At 41.9% G+C, this 15,279-nt stretch overlaps 1 protein-coding gene and 1 non-coding gene across 6 annotated transcripts in view; both read left to right on the forward strand.

Moving 5' to 3' along the window:
• Positions 1 to 15,279, forward strand: part of phf20l1 (PHD finger protein 20 like 1) — a 144,346-nt gene that overhangs the window by 29,012 nt on the left and 100,055 nt on the right. For all 5 annotated transcript variants that reach the window (XM_069922217.1, XM_069922220.1, XM_069922216.1 and 2 more), the window contains exon 7: positions 1,959 to 2,163. In XM_069922217.1, the coding sequence (XP_069778318.1) occupies positions 1,959 to 2,163 (205 nt within the window). The remainder of the gene's footprint in view (positions 1 to 1,958; positions 2,164 to 15,279) is intronic.
• Positions 30 to 136, forward strand: LOC138755961 (U6 spliceosomal RNA). The gene has a single exon (XR_011352657.1). It is a non-coding gene; the product is annotated as a U6 spliceosomal RNA (small nuclear RNA).

The raw sequence follows: 15,279 nt of genomic DNA on the forward strand, positions 1-15,279 counted from the left end.
TAGAAAGTTGGTATGTTTCTAAGAAAATGGTGCTCACTTCAGCAGCACATATACTAAAATTGGAACTATACAGAGAAGATTAGCATGGCCCCTGTGCAAGGGTGACACGCAAATTCGTGAAGCGTTCCGTATTTTAAAAAAGAATATGGAATATGTACCTTAAATGAAGAATTGCATATTCAAATCTTATAGAATTATCAAGTTGTACAGCACAGAAACTGGCTCCAGGCCTATCTTGTCCATGCCAACCAAGAAATCTCAATTGCCTCCATTTGGCCATTATTCCTCGAAACCTTATCTCTCCATGTACCTGTCGAACTGACTTGAATGTAACAATTGTCTCAGCTTCTACCCTTTTCCTGACAGCTTGTGAAAAAGATGTGCCTTGGTACCCTTTTAAATTTTTCCACATTCACTTCAAATCTATGCCCTCAAATCTACCCTGGGAAAAAGGCAATGACTATTTACCATGTCCATGCCCCTCCTGATTTTATACACCTCTATTACATATGCCCTTTGCCTCCTGTGCTCCAAGGATAAAAGTCCCAGCCTACCTCTCCTTATAATTTACTACCCCTCACCCCAGTCTCGGCAACATTCTTGTGAATATCTGCATTCTTTCCTGCTTAAAGATGTAGTTCCTATATCTGGATGACAAAAACTTCATGCAGTGCTCTGTGCGGTCTCACCAATGTCATCTGTGGTTGCCTCATGATCTCCCTGCTTCTTCAGTCACTGCCTTGACTGATGTAGGCAAGTATTCCAGTTGCCTCCTTCATCTTTCTGACTGCATTGCCTGACACCTGGCAATACATCACTGCTCACAGACCTTCAACCTGAAAAGCAACCCCCACCACCCCACCAATTTCTGTCTCCTACTAGCAAGCCAATTCTGAATCCAGTCGACCAGTTCTTGAATACCACTTCCATACTTCTCAATCATGATTTCCTATTGACAAAGCCATGCTGATGATCCCTAATTAGTTGCCTCTCCAATTGCAAATTGATTCTATCTCTCAGAATCCCCTCCAGTAACTTACCCACACCTGAAGATAAGCTCACTGGACTGCAGTTCACTGGCGTATTGGTAGACTTTTTTTGAAATAAGTACACATTATCCACCTTCCTGGTTTTAAGTTTTTGTTGTATCAAATATATATATTTGAGTCTAGGTTGAAGTTAATGGTCCAGTCAACCTGACTTTTTTTTTTTGTGGCTCCAGTCATTGGAAATACTTCAGCATATGTAGTTCACGGTCATAGCTTTAGAAATGTGTGAAATAAATTTCTAGTTGTGCTCCAAACAAATAGCTTTACTGTGTGTCCTGAAGTTGGCCACTTGTGTATAATGTTCCATCCAGTAGCATGTGTGCATAATTCCACATTTGTAACATGAATTCATGAACATTGAGATGTCTTATCTGCAGCATTAAGTCAAAAGTTCACTGATGGTTATTGCAATAAATTTATTCATGTATCTTACATTAATTGAATTTTGGGCAATTCTTGAAATATACATTAGTTTTTGCTTATTGGATTAAGTGATGCATATTTTCCAAAATTATGGTCTTTAGACTATAGAAAGTATAATGTTCCTTTTTCCAACCAGTATCTTCCATACTAGAATGAGACTATCTGTTTTTTGGAAGCCTTGTTCTACATGCCACTACATGTATCGAGATATTTAATATTACAAGAGGGCATAAATCTGCCACCAGCATGTGGTCAGGAACAGGAGATATGGTTCATGTTTTGCTTCTGGTCTGGGGTTGTGGGAATTGGGTCTTTTTATTTAACTTCCTCGCACTTTATGCTACCTTAATTTGCTGAATAAATATGCTACAACTTGGGAAATTAAGTTTGTTGAGACTCTGAAAAGTAACCAGGAGCAGAATTTGTGTATTTCTTCTTGTAGTTTGATTAAAAAAAATTCTGTTCTGATTGAGTTTTTTATTACAGGACTGGTTAGCTCTTGTTAAAGCTGCTACTGCAGCAGCTGCTGCCACAAAGAATAAACCAGTCACAAAGCACAGAGTTAATAAAGAAAAAGAGGAAAGAAAAATGGGAAGAGGATCCCATTTCAGAAAAGATCGAAGGATGTCAGATGTTAAAGTAAAAGATGAAGCAGAAAAAAAACAAGAGCCTGTATCTGTTGCTATCTCAGGTTAGTATAAAGCAACTTGAATTTAGTGAATAAATTGTTGTAAGAATGCCCAAAAATGTGATACAGTACATGAGATGTGATCCAACTGAAGTTCAATATTGTTATGGAAATACTTTTTCCTTGCATTCTAGTCTTCAGAATAAAGTAATGTTCTATTTGTGATATTAGTTATTTTCTGTACCTTTGTATCTATAATGTTTGGGAGAAAGACACTTTTTATTTCCTTTATTCAGGTATAAGAGAGCTAGGGTTGCTTCTAAGCTTTTGATCACCTTTGGAGTCTGGAGTTGCCATTTTTCAACCTGAGAACCAGAGTTATGCCAATAAAAGTCAAACCATTGAGGCTGAAAAACAAGAATTAAACAGTAAGAGACATTACCCAAACTTAGGATTACCAAAATCAACTGTTTGGAACATCATTAAAAAGAGAGAGCGTATTGATGAGCTCAGTAATCGCAAAGGGACTGGCAGGCTAAGGAAGACCTCCTTTGCTGATGACAGAAGTCGTCTCATCATAATGAAGAAAAATCCCCAAACATATGTTGGACAGATCAGAAACACTCTTCAGGAGGCAGGTGTGGATATATTAATGATTGCTGTCTGCAGAAGACTTCATGAACAGCAATGTAGAGGCTACACAACAAATACAAACCATTTGTTACTCATAGAAACAGGATGGCCAGATTATAATTTGCCAAGAAGTATTTAAGAAAGCCTGCAGAATTCTGGAAAAAGGTCATGTGGACATATGAGACTAAAATGAAGTTGTGATGGCAAGAGCATAGTGTGGAGGCGTAAAGGAACTTCCCAAGATCCAAAGCATACCACTTTATCTGTGAAATGTGGTGTAAGGTTTTATGGCCTGGGTATGAATGGCTGCCACAGGTACTGGTGCACTGAATAATGTAATTGCTGATAGCAGTAGCAAAGTTAAATCTGTGGTGTATAGAAATATCTGCTCAAGTTTGAGCAAATACATCCAAACCTATTGGACGATGCTTCATCCTACAGCAAGACAGTGATCCCAAACATACTGCCGAAGCAACAAAGGAGTTTTTAAAAGCTAAAATCTGGAAAAATTTTATAAGGCCAAGCCTGTCATCCGATCTAAATCTAATTGAGCATGCCTGTCATATGTTGAAGAGGAAACCTAAGGGGACAAAAAACAAACAGGAGCTGAAGATGGATGCAATAGAGGCCTAGCAGGGCATTACCAGAGAAGATACTCATAGACTTCAAGCAGTCATTGCATACAAGGGATATGCAGGAAAGTAATAAACATGACTCCTTTAATATACATACCATTGCTATGTCCCAAATATTATGGTGCCCTAAAATGAGGGGACTATGTTTAAAAAGTACTCTAATTTCTACCTCATCAAATCAAAGCGTACACAAATACCCTTTAATAAAATCTGAAATAAGCACTTTAATTTCATGGGAAGTGTTTGATTATAAATTTAAAACTGTGGAGCACAGCGGCAGATAAAGGGGGAAAAAAATATCAGTCCAAACGTCACGGAAGGTACTTGTGGATCTTTCATAGTTTATAACTTTGTGATTTGTGAACTGCAATCCTCTTTGCATCTAAGTTTGCATGCAGTGAAATCCATTTGCTACATTTTTGCCCATTCTTGTATTGGATCAAGGAGCAGGATTTTGCTACTCCAGAGCTTTGCTGATCTTTGATCCCACAATGTTGCCTCGGGATAAAGAGGTAAAATTTTAACAGTCCAAAACATTCAAGATTCCAGTGTCTTGGTCTTGACCACAGTAGGGACTCCTGTCATAAGGGGATTCCACCCACAAGATGCATTTTAAAGTAAGCAAAGCCATGCCCACAGCTTGGGAAACTCTTAAAAAGTGCAAGTGATTTTTAAGTATTCTTACATGTATGATGTCCAGAAACGTTTGTTATTTATTGAAATGTTAAACTAGCAGAAAAATAAAATATGAAGCAAATACAAAATAATTAACAACAATTGACTTCCTCTTCGACATGCAGTTTAAATCTGTCCAGTCATGATTGTAATCGAACCAGTTGTGATTTTTTTTTTTTACCAAGACCGGAATAATGTTAGGGAGTCTGCAAGACTAGACTTTCATGTATAGAGTCCAGTGATAGAATAGGTTAACAGGTTCAGCTTTCTGAATTCCAGTTTTTTGAAATTGTTGAATTCAATAATGAGCAATGTTTTTCCCTGAGCTGAGGTTGGGCTTTGGACAGAATAGGAAATCAGATAGAGCTTAAGAAGAGAAGCCTCAGAGATCAGGACAGCTAGAATGTGGTTGCAGGAGGCTGGCGAACAGTTATAGGACTTCCTCGACTTAGCAGATTGGGTAGTGTTTTTGGACTCAGGTGAGTATCTGAACGATTATGCTAGGGCTGTCACCAATTATCAAAACAGCTGTAGGCAAGTGTGTTTTCCTCTCCCTTCCACCCCCCCCCCTCCAACAAAATTGTTCAGGGTTTCCCCAACCAGAGGACTTAGATAAATAATGAAATCTGGAACCTGCTGAGAACCAGGTCAACTCCAGAGATCTGGATTACTACAAAAAGAGCAGGTATCATCACCCGAAAAGTCATCACCCAGGCAAAGTGGAGTTTCTCGATGAAAATGGAAAGAACAAAGGCTACCCGACAGCTGTGGCAGGGCCTAAATGAGATAATCTGCTCCAAATCCAAATTTGTTGCAGTGGGAGACAGCAAAGCTTCACTCACAAATGAACTTGATACTTTTTATGTCTGATTGACCCCAAGAACAAGGAAGAACTACCACCACACACCCATTGGTCCCCTGATAGTCCTTTCCTGTCCATATCCGGGGATAACATGCAGGTTGTCTTCAGGAGAGTGAATCCAAAGAAAGCATCTTGTCTGATTGGAGTACCTGGTTGAGTATTTAAAAACCTACACTGACCAACTTGCCAATTTCTTCACGGATATCATCAACATCTCATTCCGATAGGGCATGGACCCAACTGTTTAAAACTGGTCTCAATCGTACTAGTACCCAAAAAGAGTGTGGTAAACTGCCTAAACTACCTCAACTGCAGACCACAATCAGTGAGGATTGGTAAGAACATGTCCTCCACAGACTCCATCAGTACTGGAACACCACAGGACTGTGCTCCTAACCCCCTGCTCCACTCACATTACACCTATGACTGTGGGGCTCGGTACAAAAACAACACCATTACAATTTTGCAAAAGATGGTGCTTTGCATAAAAAATGGCGGTGAATCAGCATAAAGGAGGGAGATTGGATAACTTGGCTGAATGGTGCACCAAACAGCAACCTTGCATTCAATGCCACCAAAACTAAGGAGCTGATTATTAACTTCAGGAAGGGGAAACCAGAGGTGTACGATCCAGTGATCATTGGGAGATCAAAGGTGGAGAAGGTGAGTAAATTTAAGTTCTGGGTAGTCACTTTCTTGGAGGATCTTTCCTCGACCCAACACATTAATGGCATCACAAAGAAAGCACATCATTGCCTTTACTTTTTCAGGAGTTTTTGGAAGTTTGGTATAATATCAGAAACCCTGTCAAATTTCTACAGATGTGTGGTGGGAAGTGTGCTGACTGGCTACATCATGGTCTGTTATGGGGACACCAATACCCCTGAATGGAAAGCCCTACAAAAGGAACTGGACACAGCCCAGGACATAGCAGGCAAAACCCTTTCCACCATTGAGAACCAGTGGTGCATTTAGTGAAAATATGTTCGAGGACAGCGGAGGAGTTTCTGCAGGATTGCTTTGAATTGATGGACTGACCATATTCAAAGATTCATCTTCAAATTTGAATGAATATGACTCAGCTGTCACCAACTTCATCGGGACCTGTGTGAATGAGTGTGTGCCCACATGCACATACCCTGAGCACCGCAACCAAAACTGTGGATGAATCAAAAAAATTCACAACCTACTGAGGGGTACGTCGATGGTGTTTAAGATCCAGATCTCCAGGAAGTCCAGGTACAACCTGCAGAAGGGTATCTTAACAGCAAAGAAGAATTTCTGAGTGAAGTTAAAAAGTGAATCAGACACTATGACAGGGCTTCCTACAAAGCTGCGATGCTTTTCTACCCAATGTGCTGAACACAATCTATGATCGCCGTGAATAGGATAATTCAGCTGTACCAATGAGAAACTCTACATATGCTGCCGACCCTGTGATATCTGTCTCAAAGGCCAACGTGAGAACATCTTTCAAGAAGATGAATGCTCAAAAGATGTCAGGCTCTGATGGTGTACCTGACCTGAAAATCTGTGACAATGAACTAACTGGCGTGTTTATGAAATTTTAAGTCTCTGACTGCTGCAGTGGAGGCTCCCACCTGCTTCAAAAATCATCAGTCATATCAGTGTCCAAGAAGAGCCAAGTGAGCTGCCTCCATGACTATCACCAGTAGCACTTGTGTCTCTACTGGGATTAAATGCTCTGAGAGGCTAGTCATGGCTAGAAATAACGTACTTAAGTAAATATCTGGAACCAGTGCAATTTGTCAAAATCGTTTCACAGCAGATGAAATCTTGCTGGTTCTCCACTCAACCCTAGATCACCTGGACAACAGCAATGCGTACATCGTGTTTTTGATCAATTACAGATCCACATTCAACACCATCATCTCCTCAGTGGTCTCTGCACCATCCTCTGGATCCTTGACTTCCTCATTGGAAGATCACAGTCATTGTTGATTGGTAACATTCTCTCCCCTTCACTGCCAATTAATGCAAGTCCACTTCAAGAATGTGTGTTAGCCCACTGCTCTACTCTGTCTACGACCATGACTGTGTGGCTCGGCACAAGTCAAATGCCACCTACAAATTTGATGATGATACCACGGTTGCCGTCAGAATCACAGATGGCAATCTCCCTCCTCTATGCTGATTCATTGCCCTTTTTAAACAACCCACTACTGTGGTATAGTCAGCAAATTTGTTGATGGTGGTGTTGTCATTCTTTGCCACACAGTGGCATAATGAGTTGAGCAGCGGCTAAGAACATAGCCTTGTGGTGCTCCTGTACTCATGGAAGTTGTCGAGGAGATGTTTTACCATTCATCACTGAGTGGACTGGAGGTGAGGAAATCCAGGTCCATTTACACAGTGGGGAGTTGAGGCCTAGACTTAAGAGATTGCTGCTCAATTTTGCGGGAATGATGGTGTTCAATTATGAACTGTAGTTGATAAAGAGCAGCCTGATGTATGCATCTTTGCTGCCCAGGTGTTCCAGGGTTTTGTTCAGAGCCAGTGAAATGGCATCTGTTGTAGACCTGTTGCTAAAGTAGGCAAATTGGAACTGACCCATGTAGCCACTCAACAACAGCCTTTCTAAACATTTCATCACTGATGTGAGAACCAGTGTTTGATAGTCATTTAAGCAGGTTGCCACACTCTTCTTGAGCACTGGTGCGAATGACGTCTGTTTGAAACAGGTGAGCACTACGCCTTGCCGGATTGAGATGCTGAAGATATCAGTGAATACATCTGCAAGTTGGTCAGCATAGGTTTTTAAAACTCGGCTGGGTATTCCGTCTGGACTGGAAGCTTTCTTCGGATTCACTTTTCCAAAGGCAGCCCTCGCGTCATCCTCAGAAATGGACAGGAGGGGATCATCAGGAGACATGGGGATGCACAATGGTGGTTCTTTCTTGTTCTTGTTCAAATTCCTGGGTGTCAAAATCCCTGAAGATCAATCTGGACTGAACCACTGGGGCCATCATGTTGATATAATCATGAAGATGGCTCGCCAGCAGTTCTTCTTCGTAAGGAGTTGAGGAGATTTGGTATGTCACCAAAGACTTGCAAATTTCTATAGGTGCACCGTGGAGAGCATTCTGACTGGCTGCATCACTATCTGGTTTGAAGATGCCAATGCATAGGACAGGAAAAGGCAACTAAGGGTTGTAAACTTGGCCAGTGCCATCATGGACATTAGTCTTCGCTCCATTAAGGACATCTTTAAGAGGTGGTGTCTCAAGAAAGCAACCTGTATTCAAGGACCCTCACCACCCAGGCCATGCCATTTTCTCACAGCTACCATCAGGAAGATACACACTGAATGTTATAAAAGCAGCTTCTTCCCCTTGACATCAGATTTCTGTATGAATAGTAAACCTATAGACATTACCTCACTATTTTCTCTTTTTGCTCTAATTATTTTTAAATATTTGCAGAACTGTGAGTTATTGCCATTTGACACCTATAACGCTGCTGCAAAGCAACAAATTTTGTGACACATTCATGACAATAAACCTGATTCGCATTCTGAAAATTAAACAAAATGTGCATTTAAATTTTTGACAAAATTAGACATACAGCACTTAACAGGCCAATTCGGCCCTCCAAGTCTGTGCTTACATTTCATTAACTAACACTCCGGTACATTTTTGAAGGATGGGAGGAAACCGGAGCCTCCAGAGAAAACCCATGCAGACACAGCGAGAAAGTACAAACTCCTTACAGACAGCGGGATTTGAATCCAGATCTGGTTGCAATCGCAGCACTGTAAAGGCGTTGCGCTAACTGCTATGCCAGCTGTGCTGCTGAACTCGGGTATTTTTTCTCTTGTCCAATTCTTCTCCATGTTCATTTGTGATGCATCTGACACCCTCAACCACTGTGACAATTTCCCAGTCCCATCCCACCACCAGTCGCATGCTCACCAGGATGGCTTGTGGGTCCTTAAATTAAATTTTTTTAAATTTAGAAATACAGCACGGTAACAGGCCTTTTTGGTCCAAGAATCCGTGCCGTCCAATCACACCCATTTGACCTACAATCCCCGGTACATTTTGGAGGGTGGGTGGAAACTGGAGCCACGGGAAGAACGTACAAACTCCTTACAGACAGCACAGGATTCTAACTCCAGTCTCGATTGCTGGTGCTGTAACAGCATTGCACTAACCACACCATAACTTTCCTGCTCGAAGCTCACCTGTTCTGCAATGTCACCATCTTCATTTTTCTGACTATACTTGTTTTTACAATGAAAACTTTTCCTTCACTCCATTCACTTTCCTCAAACCCAAGATGCAGCTTCAGTGTCTCGTGGACACTCACTGCATCTGGTTGTGGGTTTCATGGAATGATCCCAGATGTGGCCCTTCTCAGTTATGCCCTTTCTTGCCTCTTTTTCCAGTGATTGTATTAGGCTGGATTCTGTACCTGTTACATACTGTCTTTTCTGCCAATTTACTACTTTTGTATGGTCAGTTTGTATCTTCCCTTTCTTATCTGATGCAGGTTAGCATCGTGCTAGAACATTCTTGAATTTTTTGGTGGAATTCTGTAACATGAAATTGATTTGGTTGAAGGTATCTAAACTTTGTCAAGAAATGTATTTGCTTTTAACACTGAAATAATGGAATGAAAGCTGCAATTTCTCTCTAAGTAGCAAGATATTTTTTAAAAACCGAGTTAATCAAGTCTTAGAATCCAGGGAGTACCACAAGAGTTTAGATGGCACCATGGTTAGCATAGCTGTTAGCCCAACTCTATTACAGTGCCAGCGACCCAGGTTTAAATCTAGTGTGGTCTCCAAGAAGTTTGTACATTATCTTTGTGTCTTCGTAAGTTTTCTCCAGGTGCTCCAGTTTCCTCCCACCTTCCAAAATGTGTGGGGTTGTAGGTTAATTGGGTGAAATGGGGTGACATGTGTTTAAATAGCCTGAATCGGCTTCTACCGTGCTGTAAATAAATAAATTAAAAACAGATATTTCCAGCAACAAATTTTGTTTGACCTTTCAATGTGCCAGAACCTTTTGTGTATTTCAGAAAGGTGACTTCTGTCATTTTCTTCAGGAGAATAAATATTTTGAGTAATCCTGAATCGCCAAATTTTTCCCGATTTGCTTGTTCCTTTGCTAATTTTTAAATGCTCTTCCATATGATCATTTACACAAAAAATTGCTTCATGAAAGAAATTTGGTATTTTAAGTCCTTGATTGTATTGAAAATTGACAATCCTGGAATTACTTTTCAGGTCACCGTAAGTCAGAGTTCCAGAATCACAATCTGAAATTGTTGGAGTATTACCGTAAATATTCATGTATAATGCAAAAGATTTTGTACTGAAATTCGAGCTCAAAGTAGGGGGCTCGCATTATACACGAGGGTATTATTTTAACAATTTCTTCTGCCAGGTTTAACGGTAATTGAGATTATCAGCAGCCTCCTACATTGACGGCAGCGCGACGAGGTTGGGCACGGGCAGGGGTGGGAGATGACAGCATGAATCGGGGGGGGGGGGATGGCAGTGTGAATTGGGGAGGGGGGGAGAAGAGACACGACAGCGCGACTCGGGTGGGCGAGGGGGGAGAAATGGCAGCGCGAATCGGGCAGGCGAGGAGGGAGAGACGGCAGCGGGAATCGGGCGGGCGAGGAGGGAGAGACGGCAGCGGGAATCGGGCGGGCGAGGAGGGAGAGACGGCAGCGGGAATCGGGCGGGCGAGGAGGGAGAGACGGCAGCGGGAATCGGGCGGGCGAGGAGGGAGAGACGGCAGCGGGAATCGGGCGGGCGAGGAGGGAGAGACGGCAGCGCGAATCGGGCGGGTAAAATTTTTCTCCCTTTTTCCCCTCAAAATTTTGGGGGGGGGGGTTGGGTAGGGTGGGTCACATTATACATGAAATGCATTATACACGAATATTTATGGTATGTGCTTTGTCAAAATTGAACTTCATTCAAAGTATAAGAGGCTTATGGGAGGAAAAAGTCAAGAGTGGAGTGGAGTGCAAACTGAATTGAACTGTTCTGCAAAATTTTTGTTATGAACGAGTAATGAAATTCGCTGTTTTGCAGCAGCGTCACAGGGCAAACATTCAGATTTTAACCATCTTACCACATTACGATTAAAAAAAAGTAAGGCAGTGTCTTTTGTTCATTGATTATTCAGGAATTTGATGGCAGCAGGAAATAAGCTGTCTTTGTGCTTGTCTTTAAGCTCCTGTACTTTTTTCCCCAATGGTAGCAGAGTGAAGTGTGCATGGCCTGCGTGATGGGGGTCTTTGAGGATAGAGGCTGCTTTTTCAAGTCCCCACATCGATGGAATGAAGTCTGGTGCCTGTGATGTCGCAGGCCAAGTTAACAACCCTCTGGATTTTATTCTTGTTCCAAGATCAGCCAGAATGCTCTACACAGTACACCTGTAGAAGTTTATGAGAGTGTTTGGTGACATACAGATTCTCCTCAGACATCTCACAAACTATAGCCACTGGTGAGCCATCTTTGTGATTGGATCGAATGGAGGTTCCAGGACAAATCCTCAGAAATGTTAGCATCCAGGAATATGAAGTTCACAAGATAAAGGAACAGAAGCAGGCTACTAGGTGCATTGGGTCTGTTCTATGAATATGCACTAAGCTAAACTAAACTCACACCTAGTTCCAAGTACTAGCCTTTTCCCCATATCCCTTGATACCCCTACTAATGAGATACCTATCCATTTCCTGTTTAAATACTCCCAGTGATCTGGCCTCCACTGCTTTGAGCGGCAGTGTGTTCCACAGATCCACAACCCTGTGACTATAGAAGTTCTTGATCCTCTCTGTTTTGAATATTGAAAGTTTTGACAGAGTGAATGTGGCCTTAACTTCTTTTGTTAGCCAGATTGGTACTATCTTTCTTTGACTGCTTTCCTTTTTCTAGAAATATACCTATCCTGCATGCCTTTTATCATTTTCAAAAATATATTCCAATTCTGCTCTGTTCCTCGTACTAATTTGCTTTTCCAGTCGACTTGGGCCAGTTCTTTCCTCATACCACTATAATTTCCTTTATTCCACTGAAAAATTGATACATCTGATAACCTTTTTTCCTTTTAAAATTTGAAATTGTATTCGACCATGTTGTGGTCACTGCTTCTTTGAGGTTCTAAGATCTTTAACTCCCTCACGACCTTGGGTTAATTGCACATGACCCAATATAGAACTGTGGATCCCCTGGTGGGCTTCTCAACAAGCTGTTCAAAAAATCCATCTCTTAGGTTTTCTCTGTGAGATTCCCCCCTCACTCTCCTATATTCCGAGTACAACCCAAGAGCTGCCAAACGTTCCCCATACTCCAGCCCCTGGATTCCAGGAATCATTCTGGTAAATCTCCTCTGCACCCTTTCCAACAACCTCACATCTTTTCTAAGATAGGGGGCCCAAAACTGGACACAGTATTCCAAATGGGGTCTCACCAGTGCCCCAGAGAGCCTCATTAACTCCTCTATACTTTTAAACACTATACCTCTCAAAATGAGCAATTGCCGCCTTCACTGCCAATCCTACCTGGGCATTAACTTTTAGATTACTCTGCACAAGGATGCCCAGGTCTCTTTGCACCTCCAAGGATTGAATTTTCTCCCTATCCAGATAGTCCTCTGCCTGTCTATTTCCACTGCCAAAATGTAGAACCGAACACTTCTCAACATCATACTTCATCTGCCATATATATATATGTCCAATCTGTCAATATCCCTCTGCAATTTTACTGTTTCATCAACAGTTTCTGCTCCACCACCTATCTTGGTGTCATCTGCAAATTTGGCCACATAACTATTTAGTCCACAATCGAAATCATTAATATAAATTGTAAACAGCAGCGGCCCCAAGATGGACCCCTGCAGAACACCACTTGTTACAGGCAGCCATTCTGAACAGGATCCCTTAATTTCAACTCTTAGCTTTCTGCCTATCAACCAATTTTCTATCCAGTAGAATTGTTTCCCTGTAATTCCATGGGACTTCATTTTATTTATCAGCCTAACGTGTGGCACCTTATCGAAACCCTTTTGAAAATCTAAGTATATAACATCCACAGACTCACCTTTGTCTATCATACCTGAGATTTCTTCAAAAAACTCTTAATAGGTTGGTCAGGCAGGATCTACTCTTTACTAGGACCTATTCTGTCTTGCATTTCCAGGTATTTCATAACTTCATCCTTGAGGATTGACTCTAATATCTTCCTCACCACCGACGTCAGAGTATAGTTCCCTTTTTTTCTGCTTCCCACCTTTCTTGTACAGCGGAACCACATTTGCAACCTTCCAATCCCCCGGAACCACGCCAGAGACTTGATTTCTCGAAGATTTTCACCAGTGGATCTAAAATCTCCACGACTTTCAAAACCCATGGGTGTACCTCATCTGGTCCGGCAGATTTATGTGTCTTTAATACATTCAATTTATATAGCACAATTTCTCTAATAATCTTAACTGTATCTCAAGCTTCTGTCTGTCAGATATTATTCTTGTTCTAAGATCAGCCAGAATGCTCTACACAGTACACCTGTAGAAGTTTATGAGAGTGTTTGGTGACATACAGATTCTCCTCAGACATCTCACAAACTATAGCCACTGGCGAGCCTTCTTTGTGATTGGATCGAATGGAGGTTCCAGGACAAATCCTCAGAAATGTTAGCATCCAGGAATATGAAGTTCACAAGATAAAGGAACAGAAGCAGGCTACTAGGTGCATTGGGTCTGTTCTATGAATATGCACTAAGCTAAACTAAACTCACACCTAGTTCCAAGTACTAGCCTTTTCCCCATATCCCTTGATACCCCTACTAATGAGATACCTATCCATTTCCTGTTTAAATACTCCCAGTGATCTGGCCTCCACTGCTTTGAGCGGCAGTAAGTTCCACAGATCCCTGTGACTATAGAAGTTCTTGATCCTCTCTACAAACTCATACTCCTGTGATCCAGTAATTTTCTGTCCTTCCCATTTCCCTGCCATGTTAAAATCTCCCATAATTATTTTGATGTTATCTTTGCAGCATACCCTTTGTATTTCTATCTATCTCATAGTCCTCTTCCCAGCTGCTGTTTGAGGACCTGTATATAACTGGAAAAATAATCTTTTTACCCTTAGCATTTCTTAATTCAACCCATATTGATTCTACTGCTTTAAACCCTATGTCCCTTCTTTCTATTGATTTAATGTCATTACTTACCATCAGAGCTACCCCCCTCCTCCATCTCTACCCTCCTGCCTATCTTCCTATAGACTGTGATATTGAACTCCCAATCGCACACCTCATTGAGCCACATTTCGGTAATGGCTACAGTGTCATACCTTTTTAGTTGAATTTGAGCAACCAGGCCATCCACTTTGCTGCATGCATTTAAGTAAAGCGTCTGAAAGCCCGTTATCGGTGACGTATGAGCTGTATTCCTGTTGAACAGCTCTTTCTCCTGTCTGCTCACCTGCCTTTTCTTTGTCATTTTTGACCACCTCTTTACCTCCTTCCTCTGATGTAACTCCTTGACTCACTGCTATCCTATTTTCTTTGCTCTCATTATGATTTCCCTTCCCTTGCAAAGTTAGTTTAAACCCTCCCCAACAGCTCTAGCAAACCCTCCTGCCAGGATATTGGTCCCTTTCCAGTTAAGGTGCAGTGCATCCTTCTAACAGAGGTCTGACCTCCCCTAGAAACGATCCCAATGATCTAGGAGTCTGAAGTCCTGTCCCCTACACCAACTTTTTAGCCATGCATTCATCTGCCATAGCTTCCTATTTGTACCCTGTCTTGTGCATGGCATACACAGCAATCTGGAAATTACCACCCTTGAGGTCCTGTCTTTTAATTTTCTACCTAGCTCCCTATAATCCCTCTTGAGGATCTCGTCTCTACCTTATCTATGTAAATGGTCCCCACGTGGACCACAACATCTAGAATGCTGCTGAGATAATTTGAGACATCCCGGACACTGGCACCTTGGAGGCAACATCCAGGAGTCTCTATGCATTCCAGCAAACTTCTTGTCTGCCCTCCTAATTAATTAGTGCTCTCCTCTTCTTGGTCCTTCCTTTCTGAGTGGAGGAGACTTGACACCAGCAGTATCCAAAACAGCATACATAATTGTCAGTGGGAACACCCACAGGGGTACTCTGCATTACTGGTCCCTTTCTTTTATCTCCCCTAACAGTCACCCATCTATCTGCATCTTGCCTATGTGGAGTGACTACCTCTCTATAATTTCTCTATGACTGCCTCGGCCTCCTGAATAACCCACAGTTCATCCAGTTCCAGCTCCAGTTGCCGAAGTCAATCAGTAAAGATCCAGAGATGAATGCACTTCCTGCAGGTATGGTTGTCTGGGACAAGTATACCAT

This window comes from Narcine bancroftii, chromosome 2 (genome assembly GCF_036971445.1).
Source record: "Narcine bancroftii isolate sNarBan1 chromosome 2, sNarBan1.hap1, whole genome shotgun sequence".
Taxonomy (NCBI): Eukaryota; Metazoa; Chordata; class Chondrichthyes; order Torpediniformes; family Narcinidae; genus Narcine; species Narcine bancroftii.